This window comes from Melopsittacus undulatus, chromosome 9 (genome assembly GCF_012275295.1).
Source record: "Melopsittacus undulatus isolate bMelUnd1 chromosome 9, bMelUnd1.mat.Z, whole genome shotgun sequence".
Lineage (NCBI taxonomy): Eukaryota > Metazoa > Chordata > Aves > Psittaciformes > Psittaculidae > Melopsittacus > Melopsittacus undulatus.
The window spans coordinates 38,899,589-38,919,812 of NC_047535.1; the positions used below are offsets into that span (position 1 = coordinate 38,899,589).

At 35.6% G+C, this 20,224-nt stretch overlaps 2 protein-coding genes across 6 annotated transcripts in view; one reads left to right on the top strand and one right to left on the bottom strand.

Moving 5' to 3' along the window:
• Positions 1-20,224, top strand: part of CENPP (centromere protein P) — a 137,174-nt gene that overhangs the window by 31,748 nt on the left and 85,202 nt on the right. The window lies entirely within an intron of this gene.
• OMD (osteomodulin) lies at positions 1,936-10,581 on the bottom strand. 2 transcript variants are annotated; one of them, XM_005141563.3, is made up of 3 exons: positions 10,348-10,581; positions 6,735-7,687; positions 1,936-5,888 (listed from the first exon to the last, which is right to left on the bottom strand). In XM_005141563.3, exons 2-3 carry the CDS (start codon positions 7,663-7,665, stop codon positions 5,569-5,571), a joined length of 1,251 nt encoding a protein of 416 aa, XP_005141620.2. In that variant the 5' UTR covers positions 7,666-7,687; positions 10,348-10,581; the 3' UTR covers positions 1,936-5,568. The 2 variants fall into 2 exon arrangements, with proteins under 2 accessions (XP_005141620.2, XP_030898196.2); XM_031042336.2 differs by having other exon boundaries at positions 10,335-10,581.

Consider the following 20,224-nt stretch of genomic DNA (forward strand, 5'->3'; position numbering starts at 1 on the left):
ATATTCCTTAGCATGTCCTTTTTATGAAGTGAGATGTTGCATTGCTTACCAGCTGCCCTGGGTTGGAATAATCGTAATTAAAAAGGTTTTTGCAGTAAAAAGTGGCTATTGAACATGTATGAAATAATCTGCAATCAGTGAAACAGATTAACTATTAAAGAGAACAAAGGCATGAAATGATATTAAAACTGAATTCAGTGTTTATCTTTCTATTTTCTTTTTTTTAAACCTAAATCAAATAAGTATTCTGGATTGTTCTTTGCATCATTTTATTTTTCTATAATGAAGGCCTTTTCTGCTTGACTGTTTTGTGGCCTGATTAACTTTTACATCCTAAAATTATTTCCCTGATGATACAGCTGCATGTTTTGACTGCTGCATGTGTATTGTGTACCGTGTGCATTGTGTGATATGGAACTTCTCTGCTTTCCCTTCTGCTTTCTGTTGAGATCCTGATTCAGGGATGTAAACATAGCTTTTAAAGCAGTTTAATGACTGTGCTTGTGCTGCATTCATTCTGGGAACAAAAAGAGTACCTAAAAGGGAGGAAGCAGTCTCCTGGTTTGCTCTTGAGCAATACACAGAAATTGGACTGAAGGTGATACTATAGAAGAGGCATTGTGGGTTATTAAGTAAAGTATATTCCAATTCAGCCTCCTTGAGGAATGGAGGAGGGTTTGGAGTTAGTATTAAATGTAAAATAAATAATGTCATTATGTCTTATGGAAAAAAATGAGAACATTCCTAAAGATTCAGAATTACCCAAAAAGTACTGGAAATGAAATAGTTATGCATAAACACCTTCACTATTTTTATGAAAAGTTGCAACAATATCCAAGGCTCAATGAATTAGATTAAGTTAAGGTCACTGTTAGGGCCACCAGCTGCAAAATAAACACAGCTGAAAAATGCCCTAGTGATTGTATGAACATCCTTCCATATGTTTCTGATTTATAATCAAGATTTTTTAAAGCTGAAGACATTACCTTTACTCCTTGCATTTCTGGAAAAAAAACAGACTCGTTGTACCAGTCATCATGTTACAAATGAATTAAGCCCATTTTACAAATTATGCACAATAGTAAGCAGAAATCAAACTACAGTTAACAAATTCAAATGGTAACTGGAAGAATGGTTTTGTCAGCTATTTACCCAGACCTCTGTGTAGAACATATGTTCTCTTGAACTTTGCCTGTATGTCATCAGTTATATCCTTAATCAAAAGCCAACCTCCTTCAATTTATGAAAATTTCTTAGAATTCCTACCTGAATTGACATTATTTCTTTATAAGTGTTGTCATTTCTTGAGAGCCATTACTCTGTCTGCATGGACAATAGGGTTAGGGCACTAAGGCTTTATATGTTTTTTACTACTATGTGCCTGTCGTTTGTTCCTTATGTTAGTCATACATCTACTTTACTCTCCGTGTTTATGGATAATCTTCATATTTATCTTCCTTTTCCTTGTGTTGTGCTTTATAATGGGGAAGGTTGATTTTTTTTTCCCCTCTGTAGATGATGAATTTGTGCAATAAATTACGATATTAAGGTATTTATTTTCCTTTAAAATTAATTAGGTTGTTAGAAATGTAATTTTTGGATAAAATTGTTTAAAACATTGGATGATAAATACGTACATTTGTGGAGTTCTGTAAGTAGTTCCATAAATTACAATAGTGCATACACAATTTAGTTTATGCATGAAAAGTTCATACTCCTGCAATAACACTGGAAAATGATAGAGAAATCTCTTTCAGCACATAGGTTTCTTGTTAAAAAACCGGTATGTTCCCCGTTGGTGTTTTTCAGGTAGGAAATTCCTATGTTTATTGCTTGCAATGATCAAGTTGGGAATCGAAGGAAATTGATTCCTATTGTTACAGTGGAATGTGAATGTGTTAACACAAGTCAGGGAAACTTGAAATGTAAACCATCTGGTTTTTGTAGAGGAGTTTCTTTCCTAATCCAAGTAACTTTTATTATCAGCACACTGAAGTAAGTATCTCACAGAGTAAGCTTTATAAGTATTAAATACCATCAGTAACACAAAATGGTAAAAGGTGAAATACATTCTCACTGTTTTGAGGCCTAAGGACCAAATGTAACCAGTCAGATTAAACTACTGTTACTTCTCTTTATTTCAATTTTTACAATACCCTACAATAATACCCTACAAATACCATACAATGAGATGGATTGTGGGGAAGAAAAAAAGGTATTTGTTTACTGACTCTGTTGTGAAGAAATCAGTTAAGCTGTTGAATACTCATTAGGTTTTGCTGTTACTGATAAAATAAGCATTTTAATACATGTTTAGTTCTCAGTTTATGAATCTGTTTCCTGCTTAAAAAGACTCTTTAATATTCTGAGAATAAATACCAGTAGAAACATGAAGCAAATATGTTTTAATAGCAAAATATATGTGGTTATGTAGCGGTATAATTTGGTTTATGCAGAACTCTGCACACATCTGTGCTGCTCTGTGTACCTGAATCAGTAGTGAAGCCTCTCTGCTACAGAACACTGCAACGTGGAGCACATGCTGTTCCCAAATTTGACTAGACTATGCCTTGGCATCTAACCATAGTTGATAGTGCTTAAAAAAAAAAAAGTTTAAAATTCAACTATATCTAGGCAATAAGAATTTATTAATAGTGAAGAGCAATACCAGCATGTTAACTTAGTCCAGGATAGTGAGAACATAGAACGGGGTGTGGAATTCAAAATTAAGGTTTGTGTTAGAATATCCTGTCTTCAGCAGTGGTCATAAGCTTTGGGAAGACTGAGAACAGGATAAACATGCATGATTCTTGTCTCATCCTGTGTCCCAATATTCTTCCATTCTCCAGCAATTTTCAGCTCAGCACTTTTGTACCTACTGTGCTTTGTCTGTTTAACAACCTTTCTTCCAAGAAATGCAATTATTTATCCAGTCTTCCCTTGAAATGTAGGAAATTGCTGCTGTGTCCAATGTTTTCCCAGGCATCCAGTTTAATGGGCTGACTGTTCATTGCTTGCAAACTTTTGTTTGTCTACTTTGTACCTGGTACATACTTGCTTCCTTTGATGGCTCCTTGGTCTTGCTCTGGAGCTGCTGATCCCCAGACCCATGCTGCATATGCAACTCAGTTTTGCAGATAATTTCTGTATCTCCCCATAGCCATTTCTTTTTCTGAACTGGTCAGTTCTGGCTACTCAGTGTTGCTTTTATAGAAAATATTCCTTACTCTTGGTGATGTTACTGCCTTTCTCTGATATTTTTCTAATTATGCCATATGTAATTATGCCTTACCAGAGCAAACAATATTTATCTAGATATTCCATTAATTTTGAACTTTATTATATTTTTCTTTTGTCTCTAATACAGACATAAGATTAGGAAGTATTTTGTTCCTTGAGAACCCTAAAATCTTTATTAAATAAGCATTGTATTTGCCACAGATGAGATGTGATAATACTAATGAATGAAAAGTGCAATACAATTCTATGTTCCATATGAATGAGATTAGTGTAATAAGACAGCTAGAAAGTTTTCAATTATTATTGGTTTGACTTATATTTAAACTTTAAGAAGTGAATATAACTAATTTCTACAAAGTCAGTATCTTTAATTCCACTTTAAAGCTGCATTTTGCTTCAGAAATGTTTTTTAAAAGAAAGTTTGTGATAAGATACGATACTTGTACTATATTTGAATAATGTAAATGAATAGCTTTTTAAAAGCTCAGCAAGCCTTTCAAAAGAGCCTCTATTAGTTTAGATTTGCATTTTGTGCTCTATTCACTTATGCTTAAAATCTGAAGTAGTTGAAAATTTATAAAGGTTCCTTAGTATGCAACATGTTTCTATTAATAGAATTATAAAGTTATAGATGTGTATATACTGTAAGTAACACTATTTAAATAATGAACATATATTCCTCCTTCATGAAGCCAGAAGTACTTGAGGCTGGTACTGCAGCACTGTAAATGTGTGGGGTAAGAATAAAATGTTTCACCATTAATATTATATCTGTTCAGAAAGTAAATAAAAAAAGGGAAAAGATAGAAAGAATCAATTACTTGGGTTGACTGAAGGCCCACAACTTGATAATGGTATAGTAAAATTTGTATCCACTAATTTTTACACCAGTTGTTCTTAAAGGCTGTATATATTCTTAAAGGTTATAACCATGGGCTTATGGGGAATTTCTTTCCATTAAAAGAAAGTGTCAGTAAGTATTTTCATTTTGTTAATACTGTAGTTGTTGTATCAGAAACCAAAAAAACTAAGATGGATTTCCAAAAATTACTGAAATTGCAAAAGTAACAACCAAACCTGTCTGAAAGGTTTTAGAAATACTAATACAAGTTTGCCCACATTTTAGGTTTTGTATGCTTAAAACAAAGTTGGTAGTATGATGTATGGTTCCACTTTGTGCTATCACTTGTTTTTCTTGTCGAAAATTGTGATCCTTCCTCACAGCTAACAAAGATTTATCAGGAACAAAATACTGAACAATAAAGACTTTAAATAAAATGAAAGCAGTCAAGTGCCCTTTAGTATTACCCTACCCTGTAGATATTTGGATCTGTTCTAGGCATAAGACATAACAAAAAAAACCCTGCATAGCTTGAATAGTATGTAGTACTTTTCTTTAGATTGCTTTAATCAATTTTTGTTCTACTGTAAAGAGTATAGCTAATGGGTATGAATTATGGAGAGGAATAGTCTAAATTAATAGTTAAAAAAAAGCTACTATTTATACCAGTGCTACATTATGAACAATTATAATAAAAAGAACAAACACATTTTAATTTGCCTTCTAAAATAATGGAAAAAGCATAGGTGAAATGTAAATGCTAGTGGTTCAGTTGTGTTAATGCACATAATTTTCCCTAAATTCTAAGTGGTCATTTGTTGCCTATATTACTAGTAAACTACAATCTCCTTTGATTTGAATGAGTTGTGGTAGTTGAGGTACAAGCTGAGAAGTATGTGTTATAATACGTGTTGGCAGGGCACTGCAAACATAATATGAGGCAGATTTGAAACTCAGTTGGATTTTTTTCCCTGTCAAATTAGAAATTGGAAGAAGAAACATCTTTATTTCTGGAAGTTGTGAAGGAACCTTGTGGAAGCATCTCTGTGATCTCACCCTCTTATTTTCTCTAGCGTGTCTGTCTCTTGTTTTCTCTAGTGTGTAGCTGGACAGATGTTTGCCTTATTCACTTGTTGCTATTGAGCATGACATTAATTTGTATTTTAATAATTTTGCAAGCTGGATCACTTTAGAACATAAAAGCTTTTTCAGGCCTATTTTCTTCAACTTAACGCTGCTCATCCTAAGGATGGGTCCATCATCAACCCAGGTTGTGTATTAGGTTGCTAACTAATGCTGAGGTGCTCTTTGCTCCTAGTATTATGATTTTTACTTCATCAATAACAGGCTTTTACCTACACTAAAATCTTATCTCCACTTTATAGATGTATCTTAAATATCTCAAACTATCCTACTGTTCTATAGTGGATATGAATATCCTACAACTAAGTAACACTTTCTATATATTCTCATTAATGATGATTACTTCACTGAAAGTATGGATGAAAATAGTTGTCTTCAGCTTCATGATCTTCTTCAGTTTCGTGATCCTGTATTTCATTGTCGTCATCTGCTTCATGGTATTCTTCTGGTGTTAAAAATCGTCGGAACACAGTCATTCTTAGTTGAGTTGATTTGTTGGCATTAATATTTTGTTCACCATAATAAATGGTTCGAATGTGAGGGAAGCAAAAGAAAGCATATGTGCTGATTGGAACTGTAAGCTTATTTTGGTCCACTCGTATATAGGTTAATTGGTTGGTGTTCAGTGGATCGATAGATGGACACATCAAAGTAACATTTATGACTGTAAGAGAGAGGAAAATATTAATTAAAATACAGAAAATGTTCCTGTTTAAGACCTACTGCAAAACTGAAGCTTGACCTTTGAAATTGAAACAGAATTTTTTGTTGTGCACAGCACTAGCATAATCTTTCCCTGTATTTTAAATCGATTTTGTATATAATGATGATAAAAATTCTGGGGTTTGCAAAGTATGAAACTGTGGGCTGAAGCAAAAAAAAAGATATAACCACTGCTACAATTTGTAATTACTATTTTATGTGAATGGAGTATTTTCATAATTCCTTTTCTCTGTATATTTTGATCAATTGCCTAAACAGCAATTTTTAAAATGGTTTTAGCTTGTTATGAAAAACGGGTACTATTTTAAAAAATATTGAAAATTAGGGGTAAGGTGCAAGAATAAAATCCTTTCTAATTTCACTGGTTTGGTTTCAACTAACAGAGCATGTGTTTTCACTGTATCTTGAAGACGATGGGGTGGTGGTCTTCCACATTATCTGGTTAACTCAGAACACTAATAGCTCAAGCTTGCCTCTCTGCAAAGAAGGGCATCAGAGTACCTCTCGAACAGCATGCACATTTGGATGGCTGCTGGATTCTATGCTTGGTTTATATGTGACCTAAGTGAGAAGTTGTAAGATGGCAGGTCCTTGAAACCAATGACACAACGAAAGAGATGCCTCTCATAGTTTGGGGTTTTTGTTTGTTTGGTTGGGTTTTTTTAATAAGCTAAAAGTTTTTACGTCTGGGTGGAAGGGAAAATAAATCAAACTCACCCCCCTCCCACAACCAGTGCCAAAATCCACTATGTTTTTTGCTTTTAAAGAATTGCAATCATCAACATACATTCAATGTCATTGTCTTCGATATACAAATGCTGCAAACTTCTTGGAATATAGAAAACTTGTTTCAATTTGTTATGTCCAAGATTAAGTTCCAGAAGGTTGGGTAGATTAAAAGTGTTGCGTGGAATGTTCTGCAGGTTATTGCGAGACATTCTTAGCGCAATGATTTTCGGAAGTCTGTTGAAATAGTTTTCTGGAACATAAGAAATTGAGTTATTTTCAAGAGAGAGATACATAAGTGATGATGGTAGATCAGGGGGCATAGTCTGCAATTTATTGTTGCATAAGTTTAGCTGCATTAAATTTTTCATGTTTGAAAAGGGTTTTCCTTTGAGTACTGAGTCGTCAAGAAAGTTATTGCAAAGGTCAAGCATGGTTATGTTAGGTAATCCTTCCAGTGCATTTCCAGATAGCTGAGAAATCTTATTGAAACCAAGGAAGAGTCTCTCTAGAGAGCTAGGGAGTGGGAATGGAAATTCTTCTAATTCATTATGTTGTAAATGAATTTGCAGTAAGTTTGGAAGTTTGGCAAAAACGCCATGGTCGATCATATGAAATTTGATTTTGTTATGGCTGAGGTTAATTTCTCTTAGGAAGGTAACATTAGAGAATGGTCCTGCAGGCACAGCTTCAATATCATTGCTTTGCAGATAAAGTTGTTGGACGTGACTAGGGATATTTGGTATCATCTTAAGTTTACGATGATCACAGTACATTGATAATGGAAAAGCTGGTGGACAAAAGCATTCTCTGGCACACTCAACTGGAAAAGGAAAGCGAGGAACTTCATCTTGTGTACTTGGATTAAAATAAAATGGGTGTTGATCTGGCACGTCATCATATTCATCCTCAAAATCATAGTCTACATATTGACAAAAGACTGTAGCAGCCCAAAGGACGTGAATGATTGATAGTTGGCTCAGAATTCCCATGGTTAAATTTGTAGGTTGTATCCTGTTGATGAGAAGGAAAATTAAGTTTTAGTGGTAAAGGAAATAATATGCAAGTTTTGGTTTTAAGAAGCATCAATACAGGAAAAGGGGAATGGCTGCGAGCTGAAAGAGGGTAGATTTAGATTAGATACCAGGAAGAAATTCTTCAGTGTGAAGGTGGAGAGGCACTGGCACAGGTTACCCAGAAAAGCTGTGGCTACACCATACCTGGCAGTGGTCAATGCCAGGTTGGATGGAGCTTGGAGCAACTTGGTCTAGTGGAAGGTGTCCCTGCCCATGCAGGGGGTTGGAACTGGGTGAACTTTAAGGTCCCTTCCAACCCAAACCATTCCATGATTCTATAAAGTGTTTCCATCTCCAACAGAGAGCCTAGCCTTTGTCTGCATGAGCCTTGAAAGTAGGGTGGGATTTCAGCATCTCTCTAAATAATCCAAGTTAGCATTGTACTACAGTCCTTGTGAAGAAATTTGCTAGCCTTATAAGCATCCAAGCCATGGCTTGTCTGTTGTTCTTAAAGTTGTTTTTGTTCAAACTGTGTATCCTCATCTAAGGTAAGGTGAATGCAGGATTGCTTCTATAAATAGAACAGTGAAATAGATTTTGTTGCCTATTGTCTAGGTAAAATAGGAATGTAGCTGGCACTGGTGGTCGCATGTTTTGCATGTAGCATTTTATGTTGCTTTTCTATTCTTTTCTGCAAAGCATGGCTGATAGAGCACATTAATGATGATAAAAATTAAATTTTTCTGTTCTTAGAATTAAATGCAATTGAACCATTGTGTACCGCACATAATGTAAGATCTTCATTGATAAAAGTTTTCTTTAGTCTTCCCACGCTTCTGTAATAGTATGTAACTTATAAATTAACACTGACTAATTTACCTTCACAGTAAATTAGTTTCATCTGAATTTTATTTTCTGAGATGAAATACTGATATTGTGAAAGACATAATTTTGCAGGTCAAATTTCTGTTCTTCAAAGCCAAATGAGCATTTTAGAACACTTTATGCAGTCAGAGGAACCTTATTTGGCAGAATTAGAGTTGTGAATCATGTCAGGCAGTTCAACTTAAACAGCAGATGGGTCAAAATGGAACACTGCAGGTCAAAGCACATATATAAAGGAAAATTTTAAGAGACTTTACTCAGCATAGTACGGGAACCATGAGGCAGAGGAAAGCAGATACGCTCTGCTTGTTTTTTATCTTTTTTGTAATAATGACATTCATGTTTTTTATTTGGGGGTTCTTTATCTTGATGCTCTTTAGATCTGTTTACTGAACACAGTAACAAAGGAGGTAAGACGTTTAAATGCTTCATAGTGGTGATTGATGCCTAATGCATGATGTGTTCCACAGACTAAGTGAAAGAGAGAATTCTAAGAAATAAAGTAGTAACAATATCATGAAATTTAATACATGCTTGTCAACTTCCTGTATTGCAGAGCCATCATATGACAATGACTGGGTGAAGTCATTTCTGGTATTGTCTAACTTGTCGTTCTGAATTTGTACCATTTGTATTTAATCTTCCTTTAATCAAGTTTTGTAACTGATAAAAATCTTAAAACCAGATTTGAATGGAGTCAGGGTTTCCATCTCCCTACAGCATAGCATCCTCAGAAACCCGAGCTAATCTAAGTAAATAGCAGAAATACATTTACATAGCAGCTTTGCACTACAAGCACTATGTAAATGTGCTATACTGATAAACTTTGTAGATACTTGCTGGGTTGAGAAGCAATCCTGTGCTTCAGGAAGAGACAATATATATTGGGAGAACACCTTATTACCATATTTCTAACATTTAGTCAGACCTGTTGTGTAAAATCTGTCTCTATATCCTGTGACTTGATTCTGGCTCTTTTAAACAGATCCTCACAAAATCTGTCACCCATGCCTATTTCATGTTCTTTGTTTCCTTTTTGATTCCTGTTACCCCCTCTCAGTTTTAGTCTGGAACTTTAGCTTCACCTTCTGGTTGTATTCTCCCAGCACTTCTACTAGGTCTCACAAAATTTCCAGTGAATAATTTGTGTTCCCATTGCCACAGTAGTCCTTTGGAAGCAAGAGGAACAACTCAGTAAAGTTCTGCTCAGCTTAAGGAAAAAGCTTACTTAGGCCTTCATGCAATTGATCTGCTCGACATGGAGACAATGTGAAGAGAGTTATCATTGCTTCATATGGAATAAGTACCGAAGTCTCTCCTGGTTTTATGAAGAGATGGTTGGGGGGATTTTTGGGGTTTTTTCTTTTTGTATACCTTGGTTGTAGTAGAGTGCATTTTTGGTAGAATAGTAACTGTCCTGCTGGGCTTGCAGGTCATGTCTCAGAGCACTGAGATACTAACACTTCTTCACAAAGCAGTTCTAAGAACTTAACTAGCTTTAAGACAAAGATTCATGTCACGTGAAACTGTATCATGGAAGACACAAGTCAGGTGCGCTCAGTGTGATAAACTGCACGCTTACAAAGCTGAGAGAAAATAGAAAACTTTAAAAACATGATTCTCTACATCTGTAATAAACTCAAAGCTTAGTAACTGTATTTGTAAACAGTTCACCAGCTGAAAGCTAAATGTTATATAGCATGCATGAATCACTTTTAACTGCCGAAATAACACAATCAGTTCATTTTATTCCTGCTTACCAAGCAAACTTACTCTTTGGAAGTCCGTGAAGCTCAAGTTGTAGCGGGCAGCAAGTTACTCGCTGGTGAAATCATCTGAGGAACAGCCTAACCCAGATGGAGGAACAAAAGATGTCTCTAAGCCATGTTTTGTGGTGAGGAGCCTTGTGGAAAGGCGAAGTGAAATAATAGCCTTAGCCCCCTTCTGATTTGCCAGTAAAGAAAAAAGACTTTTGCCACATCATCAGTTTCTGTAGCTGCTGTGTCATAAGACTGTGAAGCTATTTATCCTTTTGTTAAAATCACTTTGAAATCATTTGCAAGATTCCTTCAGTGTTACCAGTTCCAGTTAATAATAAAAAAAAAAGAAAGCTTTCACAAAATGTTACAGAGGTCATTGGTTCATAGTGCAGTTCAAACCAAATGATTCACTTATGCAAAGGATTTGGAGGATGAAGTTAAGAAACAGTAAAAAAATTAACCTTAACAGGAGTGAAGGAAAGCACTCTATAGTGCTATGGAAAAGCTCTTTTTTTCCCCTCCACAATCCTTATTTCCCACTTTCTGCGTGCTAGCTGTGTTATACAGTGTTGTTGGTACAGTGGTGTATTCATCAGAGTTTTGAAGTTGCAGTTAAGGATTTCCAGTGAGTTCCCAACATGTGCTTGCTAGATTGTATGGGAAGAGTATTAATTTTCCTATGAAAAAGACAAGTATGACAGGAGATATAAACTGGTTTACTAAAAGAAAAATATTTTTCATAGCCTTCAAGAGGAATTAAAAATCAGGTGTGGTGATCTGCTTTTGCTGCTCTGTGGTACTTAAATAACTGTAATATATACCAAAAAATGAGAAAAAGAGCAATTATTTTTCTGTTGAAGTGGGATGCTGTCCTGGCTTATCTGTATGTTTTATCAATCAGTTACATTTCTTGTTTGATAAAAGAATTACATTATATCAAAAGCTCTTCACAAGGAAGGTCCTGGTTTTTAAATAATCTTAAAAGTACCATATTTGAGAAAATAATGCAATAATAAGTTTTTCTTCTTTTTCTGCCTTTGAGTTTCCTGAAACTGATAATTTCCTAGACCTTTACAAGTTTCTTCTGTAATATTGAGGACAGGAACATTGTTTAAGAAGATAAATCTTCCAAGATTCTAACATTTGGGATATAAAGTGCCAGAAGTCATGACCAAAATAGTACTGAGGATTGAGCAATACTGGAGCTAAAATAAAGTAGTTGTGCATTTATGTGGAGAATAGAGAGTACAAGGGAGAAATTGAAACAGTAAAATTAAAACTACCTAATCTGTGATTAACAGTACTGTAAAGAGTTGAACAGCTATATTGCACCACTAAACCTAAATAATACTAAACAAAGTAATTTCTTTTTAAAATAATTAGAATACTATAATAATGATAAATCAAAAAAGCCCACCAAGTTTGCTATGCCAGTTAGTAAAATTTTATTTGCTGCTACAAAGCTTGGGTTTTTAAGCACAAGCAAAGAATATGATGCAAGTTTTGGGAAGCATGCAAAAAATAAAACTATTTAAACATGAAAACTGGACCAAATTAGAATATTAATTCTATACCTGATATTTTTCTGTAGTTTCTACTATTGATTGTGTCCTAAATTCTCTTGAGCTGTCAGGAGACTTAAAATCTCATGTAAAAATCCATGGTGACAGAGCAAGAGTCTGTCCTTCTGAGAAATTTCAGCAAAGCTCTTGATTTAAAGCATATTTAGCTGCAGAAGATGATGCAGATCTAGCCATGGGTATAATAAGATTCGGTTTATGCAACAAAAAAGGAACTGTCTTGGATATAAACAAGTCTATACTTTGTGATTCTTGGTCAGGTTGTGTGGTTTGATCTTCTCTTAGTTTTCATTTGCAATGTGGGAGGAATTTCCTCACAAGGAGGATAATGAGAGGATTAAATTTAACATCACTCATCACTCATGTAAGAGTTCTTGTTTCAAAGGCTGTGACAAATGTATTAAGTTTTCACTGTGTTTTGGTTTTCACTTTTAAAAAATGTTTCGTAAGGACTTATTTTTATTCTTGAATTTGTGTAAAATTTTATCATTTGTGGTTGTGATACAAAGTAAGATGTGTATGAAGCTAGAAGTCAGAGTGGCTTGAAGTTGATTCATTTTCTTAAGCCAAACTTGGAATGATCCTTTTTGTAAATGAAAGTGATATTTTATTTGCCCTCTTCATTAACTGCCTTCAACTTATGAGACCTGTTAGCTTTTTCAAGTTTGGTTCTGAACTGAAGGCTTAAGAATGATTTCTGTTCTAATATTGTGTGGTTTTAGGTTTGCTTAGCTTGTTGAGTACAGCCAACTTAAAAAAAATTCTGAAATTTCCAAATTTTAGGCGAAATAGTAGGTAAGTAGAGAAGACAACCAGTGGCCCTGAGGTGAATGGAACTGGCCGTGATATAAGAAGGAATAAATTACACTGCTTGGCCTTCTTCTTACAGCCGTCATTTAACTGTAAAAGATTCTTGAGTTTCCTTGTGTTACCCCTTCTCCCCTGTCCTGGGTTCAGGAGTAGCAGACATTTCTTCTCCTTCTTGGTAGCTGGTGCAGTGCTGTGTTTTGACTTTCGGCCTGGAACCGGTGCTGATAGCACTGATGTTTTTAGTTACTGCTCAAATGTTTGGTCTGTCCAAGGACTTTGTGAGCCTCATGCTCTGCCAGGGAGGAGGGGAAGCCGGGAGGAAGGAGAGACAGGACACCTTACCCAGGCTAGCCAAAGAGGTATTCCATACCACAGCACGTCATGCCCAGGATGTAATGGAGAGTTACTCAGAAGGGCTGGAGCTCTGGGGGGGGTTGGAAGAGGTATCAGTCGGTACTTGGTCAGGCAGGGTGGGGTGAGTTATCAGTCGGCGGGTGATGAGGTGTCGTGTTCTCTTCACTTGTTATTTCCTTTATCATTATGATTATTATTGGTGGTAGCAGCAGTGATTTGTGTTATACCTTAGTTATTAAACTGTTCTTATCTCAACCCATGGGAGCTACATTCTTGTGATTCTCCTCCCCAACTCTCTGGGAGTTGGGAGATGAAGGGGAGGAGTGAGTGAACAAGCTGTGTGGCTGTGTTAAAACCACAACATCCCCCCAAACAAAAACCCCCAAACCAACAAATTTATAATGGTCCATATGGAGCCTAGAGAAAAGAAAGAAAAGAAAAAAAAAGGTACATATTGTTCATAGAAGACTAAAGAAAATCAAATGAAGCTAAGCTGCAAAGGTTAGAACTGAGAACTGTTTTGGAAGCATGATCTCACTAGAATTAAAGCTCTTCAGCTAGGGTCTGGCCCTGCAATCAGATGTCTAAAGGAAAGCCTCAAGTTCAAAATTTGAAAATCCTCAGTTGACAACTTTGAAGGAATTCTGTAGTTTAGATGAGAATTGGTGAAGTTAGTTTGATACTCTAAGTGATTGCATGGTAGAAAAGAGAATGCATAATCAAATCGAGTGAGGAAGTTTGAAAGCTGTAATTTGGTTCCCTATAAAGCCTGTGGGTTTCTGTGCTAAGAATCAGCCTTAGGCACATATCATCTAGACTGGGCTGCACTTCAGATACAGATTGTAGGCACAGAAAATTTCTAGGTCTTAAGTGGCAGTTCCCAAACATTGCAGCCTGTGTGAGTCTCATATATGATCTGCCAAGGCCCATCTGTGCCACAAACTAATCTGAAAATTCAGTTACTTAAGTGTAGAGCTCTCAGCAAATCAAGGTACTGACCTGTTTGATCTTGCAGAGCCTCCAGCCCAGCAAGAGTCCAGAGCACTCAGTTAATAATAGCTCTTACGGACTTCATGTTATTCTGGACTTCAGTGGAAAGTTATTTTAGGACTCTGTGAATATGCATTTTTAAAGGTTGAGGAAAAGGGGCCATCAGATCATATTAACAGTGCTGCAGAGCTGAGACCTAACCTGTTTAGATAGAGAAAGGAAGACAGAGCTGTGCCATATGTGGCTTACTGTTGTCTCTGACCTGAACCTTGTTGTGTGGTCTCTACTTCCCATTTAGTAGGTGTTAGTACAAGATAAAACTCTGGCAGCCCTAACCTCATTCAGCCTGTTTGTTTATATGTGTTGCTTTGTTTTGTTAGGAAGAAGAACATGTTGAGCGACTGAAAACACTTAAGTTTACAATAAGTATTTTTGAAAAATAATCCCTAGGATTTGCCAGGCTGTAAATTTTGCATATAGTTATAAAATGATACTTGGAACTAACTTTCTTCATTGGATATTCATTAAAAGCAGGTTGTGGTTACTGGTTGTTTTTTATTAGTCTATTATTGCTTGAGTATACATGCTACAATCATTACTTTAAAGAGGAAATTAGAGGTGATTTTTTTGTGTAGGTTTTATGTCTGTTTCAAGAATGTGTTTTTTAGGTGACAGTGCAGTCCTAAAAGAATAAAAGACCTCAAAAGTTGTCCTATGTTTTTACTAGAAAACAGTATAAGCTATTGTGTATAAGTCCTGTGATGGGTTCCTTGGTTGCTTATTATTGTTCTGAAATATAAACGTGTCTTTTCCTCTCATCGATGATGTGGGAAATGGAGGATACGCCCTCTGTGTCTCCTCCACTCAGGTGGATTTGCTGGTTGAATGACCTCCTCTCTCTCTTTGTTCTCTCTTCTTCATAAGCATTCCTGTACTTATTGAAAGAATTGCATTTTTCTCACATTCTACATTCCCTGTATTTTTATTTTCCTGTGGTTTTAAACTGTTCACTTTTTGTGTTTTAAAAAAAACGACACCTTTGAAGTATTTTAATTACTAGTTAACAAATACAATTGCATTTGGTTTTCAAAGACCGATCCTGTTGTAAAAAAAATGACTGAGAGCAAGAATTTAATGACCTTGTAACATGGGAATTAATTTAAGTCCATAGGCAGTTGTCAAGTAGCTTCTACTTATAAACAGTGATACACTGAAATTTTAGAACCTTCACTAGAAGTATCTGTGCATCTAGAAGAAATACATCAGGAAACCCTGATCCCATCAGGTGTTTGGTTAAACATGTGCATTACCCTGTGCAATGAACAACTTGTATTGCCATTTGGTTTGCTTCAAAAGCAAAAGCTAAGTATTAAACCTTCTGGCATGTTCAAATTTGTATTACGGAGGCTTTTTGAATGGAAGGGTGAGAGTTTTTCTGCTATGACAATATCAATTTAGAGCATAGATAATTTACTTAGAAATTTACTTAGATAATTTACTTAGAAATAGATGAGGAGGGACTGTAACTTTTTTCTGAATGTACTGCTGTGTTAGAAACCTTAGGAGATTAATGCTATATTGGGAGGGGTTACTTTTTTTGATATATGGATTTTAGTTTCAACAGTGGAGGCATTTAAATAATCCTCATAATATTTCTACTTCCACAGTAACAAATAATCATAAATAATTGATACTGGAATAATAAAATGAGTTTAAAATTCATGTAAGCTATAATATCTGTAGCAAAAAACTTTCGGTTACTCTAAAATATCATGGACTATTGTATGAAATTATAAATCTCTTCTGATGAGAGAGTCACTGTTGTCACACTTATATTTGTGCTAATTGAATAGTTTATCAAATATACTTTGCTTTAGACTTTGTGTTTTTAATGTAGCCTACTTAGGTTGTTGCAAACTAGATGACTTTGAGCTGTATTTTCCTGCCATGTGGAGTTCTGGGATATTGCCTGCTTAATTGGTGATTGTATATCTGTGATTACAGCAGTACAAAATGGGAGTGTCTACTTTTACAACCACTGTTCAGTGGTGCAGGTATATTAATTTTCTTGAGGCAGCATGAGAAATTGGACCTCAAGCTTTAACATGGCCTTTATTTTGCCTGGTTTGTGTTCTGTTTAAAATGATATGGGTAATCATATTAAGACAGGTGTCTTGTTAATAAAGAAAAGTAATAAACATAAATAGAACTAAAGGAGAGTACAGTGTTTTGTGTGGAGGAAGGTGAGAAAAGTGATATAGCTAAATACATAGATCCTCGAGCAGTACCAATATGAGTTGGTAAGTCCAGATGGAGTAGGACCCTTTTTGCTTGACCCTGTTGCTTTTGTAATAGTTTATTCAATGCTATTTGTTTGAGATAGTGCAAAATGACACTCACTTTGTGGTTACCATTTTAAAAAATGTTAGTGTATATTTCAGTTGTTTCGGAGCTTAAGCATGACCCTCCTGTATTTAAAAAAGAGTCCACCAGCAAAATCTGAGGACTTAGTATGTTAAGTTCTTAATATGTGAAGTTGACTAGGAACTTGCTGCTCACTGGGATAGCATTCTTAGCATCCAGCTGAACTAACTTCATTCCTTGATTCTATTCCAAATCAGGCACTTTCACTCATATATTTTAAACAGAACTGCTAACTGCAATGCGCTAAAGTGATCTATACTTAAAAGAGATAATGTCAACTCTACCTTATCTTAATAATTTATCTTAATACCTTATTTGTTAGATTATTTTCTCCGTAGCTATGGATTTCATGCATTTTTTGTTAAAGGAATTAGAAAATGTGCCGGCAGCTTCAGATTGTTCTGTGTTTATATCCAATCTGCAATTCATATGTTTATAGCAAAAAAATATGTGTTTTGATTTTATTTTATTGTATTTTCTCTTTAGGCACTTTTAGAGAAGGATAAGGAGAAGTTGTCTAAGTTGTCTGCCAAAGAATTCCTGAATGATCATGCATAGGAAAGTTTTGCATTAGCAAAAAATTCCCCCTTGTACGTGATGGAAAATGCTTCCCACTTACTCTTGAGTGTGCTTGAGAATGAAAGTCCTTACTTGTTTTGCAGTGACTACAGAATGTTTCTTTTCATGGTAGATGTATTTGTTTGAACATTTCTGAGCAGTAATTTACAGCTGTCCTGCCTTGTGAAACAGAGGGTTTTCCCAGGCAGCCCTTCAGCTTTCTCCAATAGCCTGGAAACTGGGGGTCATCCTTAAACTGGTTCTTAGTTTTTTATTATCCCTCTTTTTTAGTCAAGAATAAATCCTCTCATTTTAGCACAAGATCTTGAATGCTGGTGTCACAGCCAGCATTACATTTATGGCCTGCAGTACATTTCTTCTGAAGTCAGAATCTGTGACTTGGAAACTTTTGGAGAAACAGCAAGTATTATTACACATAATTCATCTGTACTCTGGCATATTCTCTTATAAGGAAAGGTAGAATCTCTGTACCTTTATTTCCTTCAGTTACTGTCCATTTTTATCTCAGTTTTGTTTGGGTTTTCTTTCAGGTGTTTTGGGAGGTACTTCATTTGATTTCTGGCAAATAATCAAATTGAAGTGGTTTTCTACTGTTTGAATAGTTTGTGAGTCACAGCTGCTTCTTGGCAGAGCTGAGACAGGGTCTCATGGTTATTTTATCCAGTTACTCTGTGGCAGAAGGTCTTCTGTTTCTGAGATTCAAGAAAGCCTTATGGCTGCTTCTGATGAGGACTTGAGCATGGTTCAAACTCAAAACAACCTTCATAATAGCGGCTGTTTCATTAGGGGAGGGTGAGTTGGTCTTAGTTGCAAATCTTCCATGGTAAACTAGGATGTGTCCTTGTTGCCTTATGTCAAGCTTGTGATACATGACTTTTGTCTTGTCCTAGCACTTTTTGAGAGTGGAGGTAATGTCTGCAACTATTTGTAGCCAGAATACAAACATCCATAGTGATTTCTTTTTAGAAAACTAATTATTTCAAAAAGAAAAAAACCAAACCAAACAACCCAACCAACAACAACAACAAAAAAAAGCCAAGACCAAACCCACCCACAACCAACCAACAGAAAACAAAACAAAAACCAAAACCTATCTCACTGGGTCTTAGTCAAGGGATGAGGAATGGCTTGAAACCAGTGCTTGATTGAAGTCTAGTGGAATTGAGCTGATAGTGGTAGTTGTCCTTAAAAATGTTATTGCAAGACAGCTCTCCAAAACTCCTTTCTTCACATCTTTGTCAAATACAGGGCTAATTGCTTAAACCTTTAAAGAAGTCTGTTATAAAAGCAGTCACGGAGATGACTGGTGTAGTTGTTTAGAACTGCTACTGGATGAACTAGATGCTAGGTTTACCCACTATGGAATATTGAGTGGATAAAGAGTGGTACTCTTTAGGAAGATAGAAAAGCTGCTTCAGGAAGCAGCTGCACATCTAACAGATGTGTTTTCCATGCTCACATTTTCTCCTCTTTTCAGGTTCCTGTGCCTTCTAATTTTGGGAGGGAACTGTTCAAGTAGGAAGCATGTGTTATCCTTTCTTGTTTGTATGGTAGAACTCTTAAGTTCAATACCCATTTTAGGTTAGATATTTGCATGTTTACTTTTACTTCTAAAAGTGCTCTGATTATTTTGTCTCAAACTTTATCACATTACCTGAAGATTCTGCTGGTTGTTGTTATAGGACAGTACTATCCAGTTAGTGAAGGTGGGGACAAAGTATGCCATCACAGTGACATTTACTTGCGATTTCTGAAATTTACTTTACTTCCTTTTTCTATGTTAGTACTTTTTCTAAATGGAGTTAAATACAAGCTCATCTTTGCCCTGTATTTGAGTAAATTAAAAATATTGGAAGTAATTTACAGGAGGATAACATCTAAATGGAAATTGTATGTATTAGCTTAAAAAATAAATGAAAAACATGCTTTCCAAAAAGCAAAGTAGGCTTTCATGAAAATATTAATTTCTACATATTAAACACTGTTTCTTGAATAGGTAATAATTTTGTTGCAGTATTAAATATTATGTTGCAGTAAGAGAAATGAGTAGACAGTTGCTTTTATTACTCTTGCGGAATACTAGATTATTATATCACTTCCAGAATCTGAGCATCTCCTTGTCAGGTTAATATAGAAATGCCTTCTAAATTTTCCTCATGTTAAAAAATTGAGGCCTATTATTGACCTGTAAGCTAAAATGTTAAGTTGTGAATTAAAACCACTCTGTTAATTGTAAGCAAGATGTTAGGTTGTAAATCGGGACTGCTTTGTTGAGAGCAAGGTGTTAGGTTGCAAGCTGGGACCACTTTGTTGAGAGCGAGATGGGCCAGTGTGGCCTTGGGGTGTGTATAAAACAAGGGTAATCTTTGCAGATAAGAACGAAGTAACCAAGACAGGCATGCTGGTTCTTCAAGCTAAGGAGCAAATCAGAACAAACTGAACTAAAACACAGATACGATTATTACGTAATTCACAAGAGTCTTTTGCACATGCTCAAGCACAGAGGTCAGTCAGTGGACACAGTGAGGAAGACTATCGATGACCATCAGAAACCCCTCAAGACTAGTTCTCTGCAAGAAAGCACATGCATATTTAAAATGCAAGTATTACAATTAGTTCCAGGAAATCTAGTGAATATGTAAAGCATTTCCCAGAAAGGTTGTAAATATGCTAAGTTCATTGGATATACGGATGCTGCTTGTAGACTCCAGGTGTGCTCATAGGAATGCGCATATGATTTACATGTGTGCCCCATGCTGTAATAAGGAATGCCTGCTATCTAAAACTCCAAATGGAGTCTTGGATAGTTTCTTTTACCATGTTTTGTGGTAACAGACCCATGAGTCATTCAGTCTGTTGTTCTTTGTTTCATCTTGTACAATAGAAAGAAGATAGAAGAGGATATTGCTGATAGGAGAAGAATAGTATGATGTCTGGGTGTTCTTATTGGTGGCCTAAATGAGATATAATTTTTGGTAAAATATCTTTTAGACCAGCAGGCCAATTCTCTACAAATGAAAAACAAAGGACTTAAGGTATTGTGTGAAGAGTTTTTCTGGAAGGAAAGTATTTTCATTGGCCTTTATACCTAAAAAGCACCTGGAAATAACACAGGCAACTGCATGCTTGTGTCAATGACCTGCTCCCTCTCTG

Excerpts from the sequence above, each read along its gene's own strand:
- OMD (XM_005141563.3), bottom strand. The coding sequence starts at position 7,665 with ATGGGAATTCTGAGCCAACTATCAATCATTCACGTCCTTTGGGCTGCT. Across the intron at positions 5,889-6,734 it reads CGAAGACAATGACATTGAAT|TCATAAATGTTACTTTGATG; the intron begins GTATGTTGATGA and ends TCTCTCTTACAG.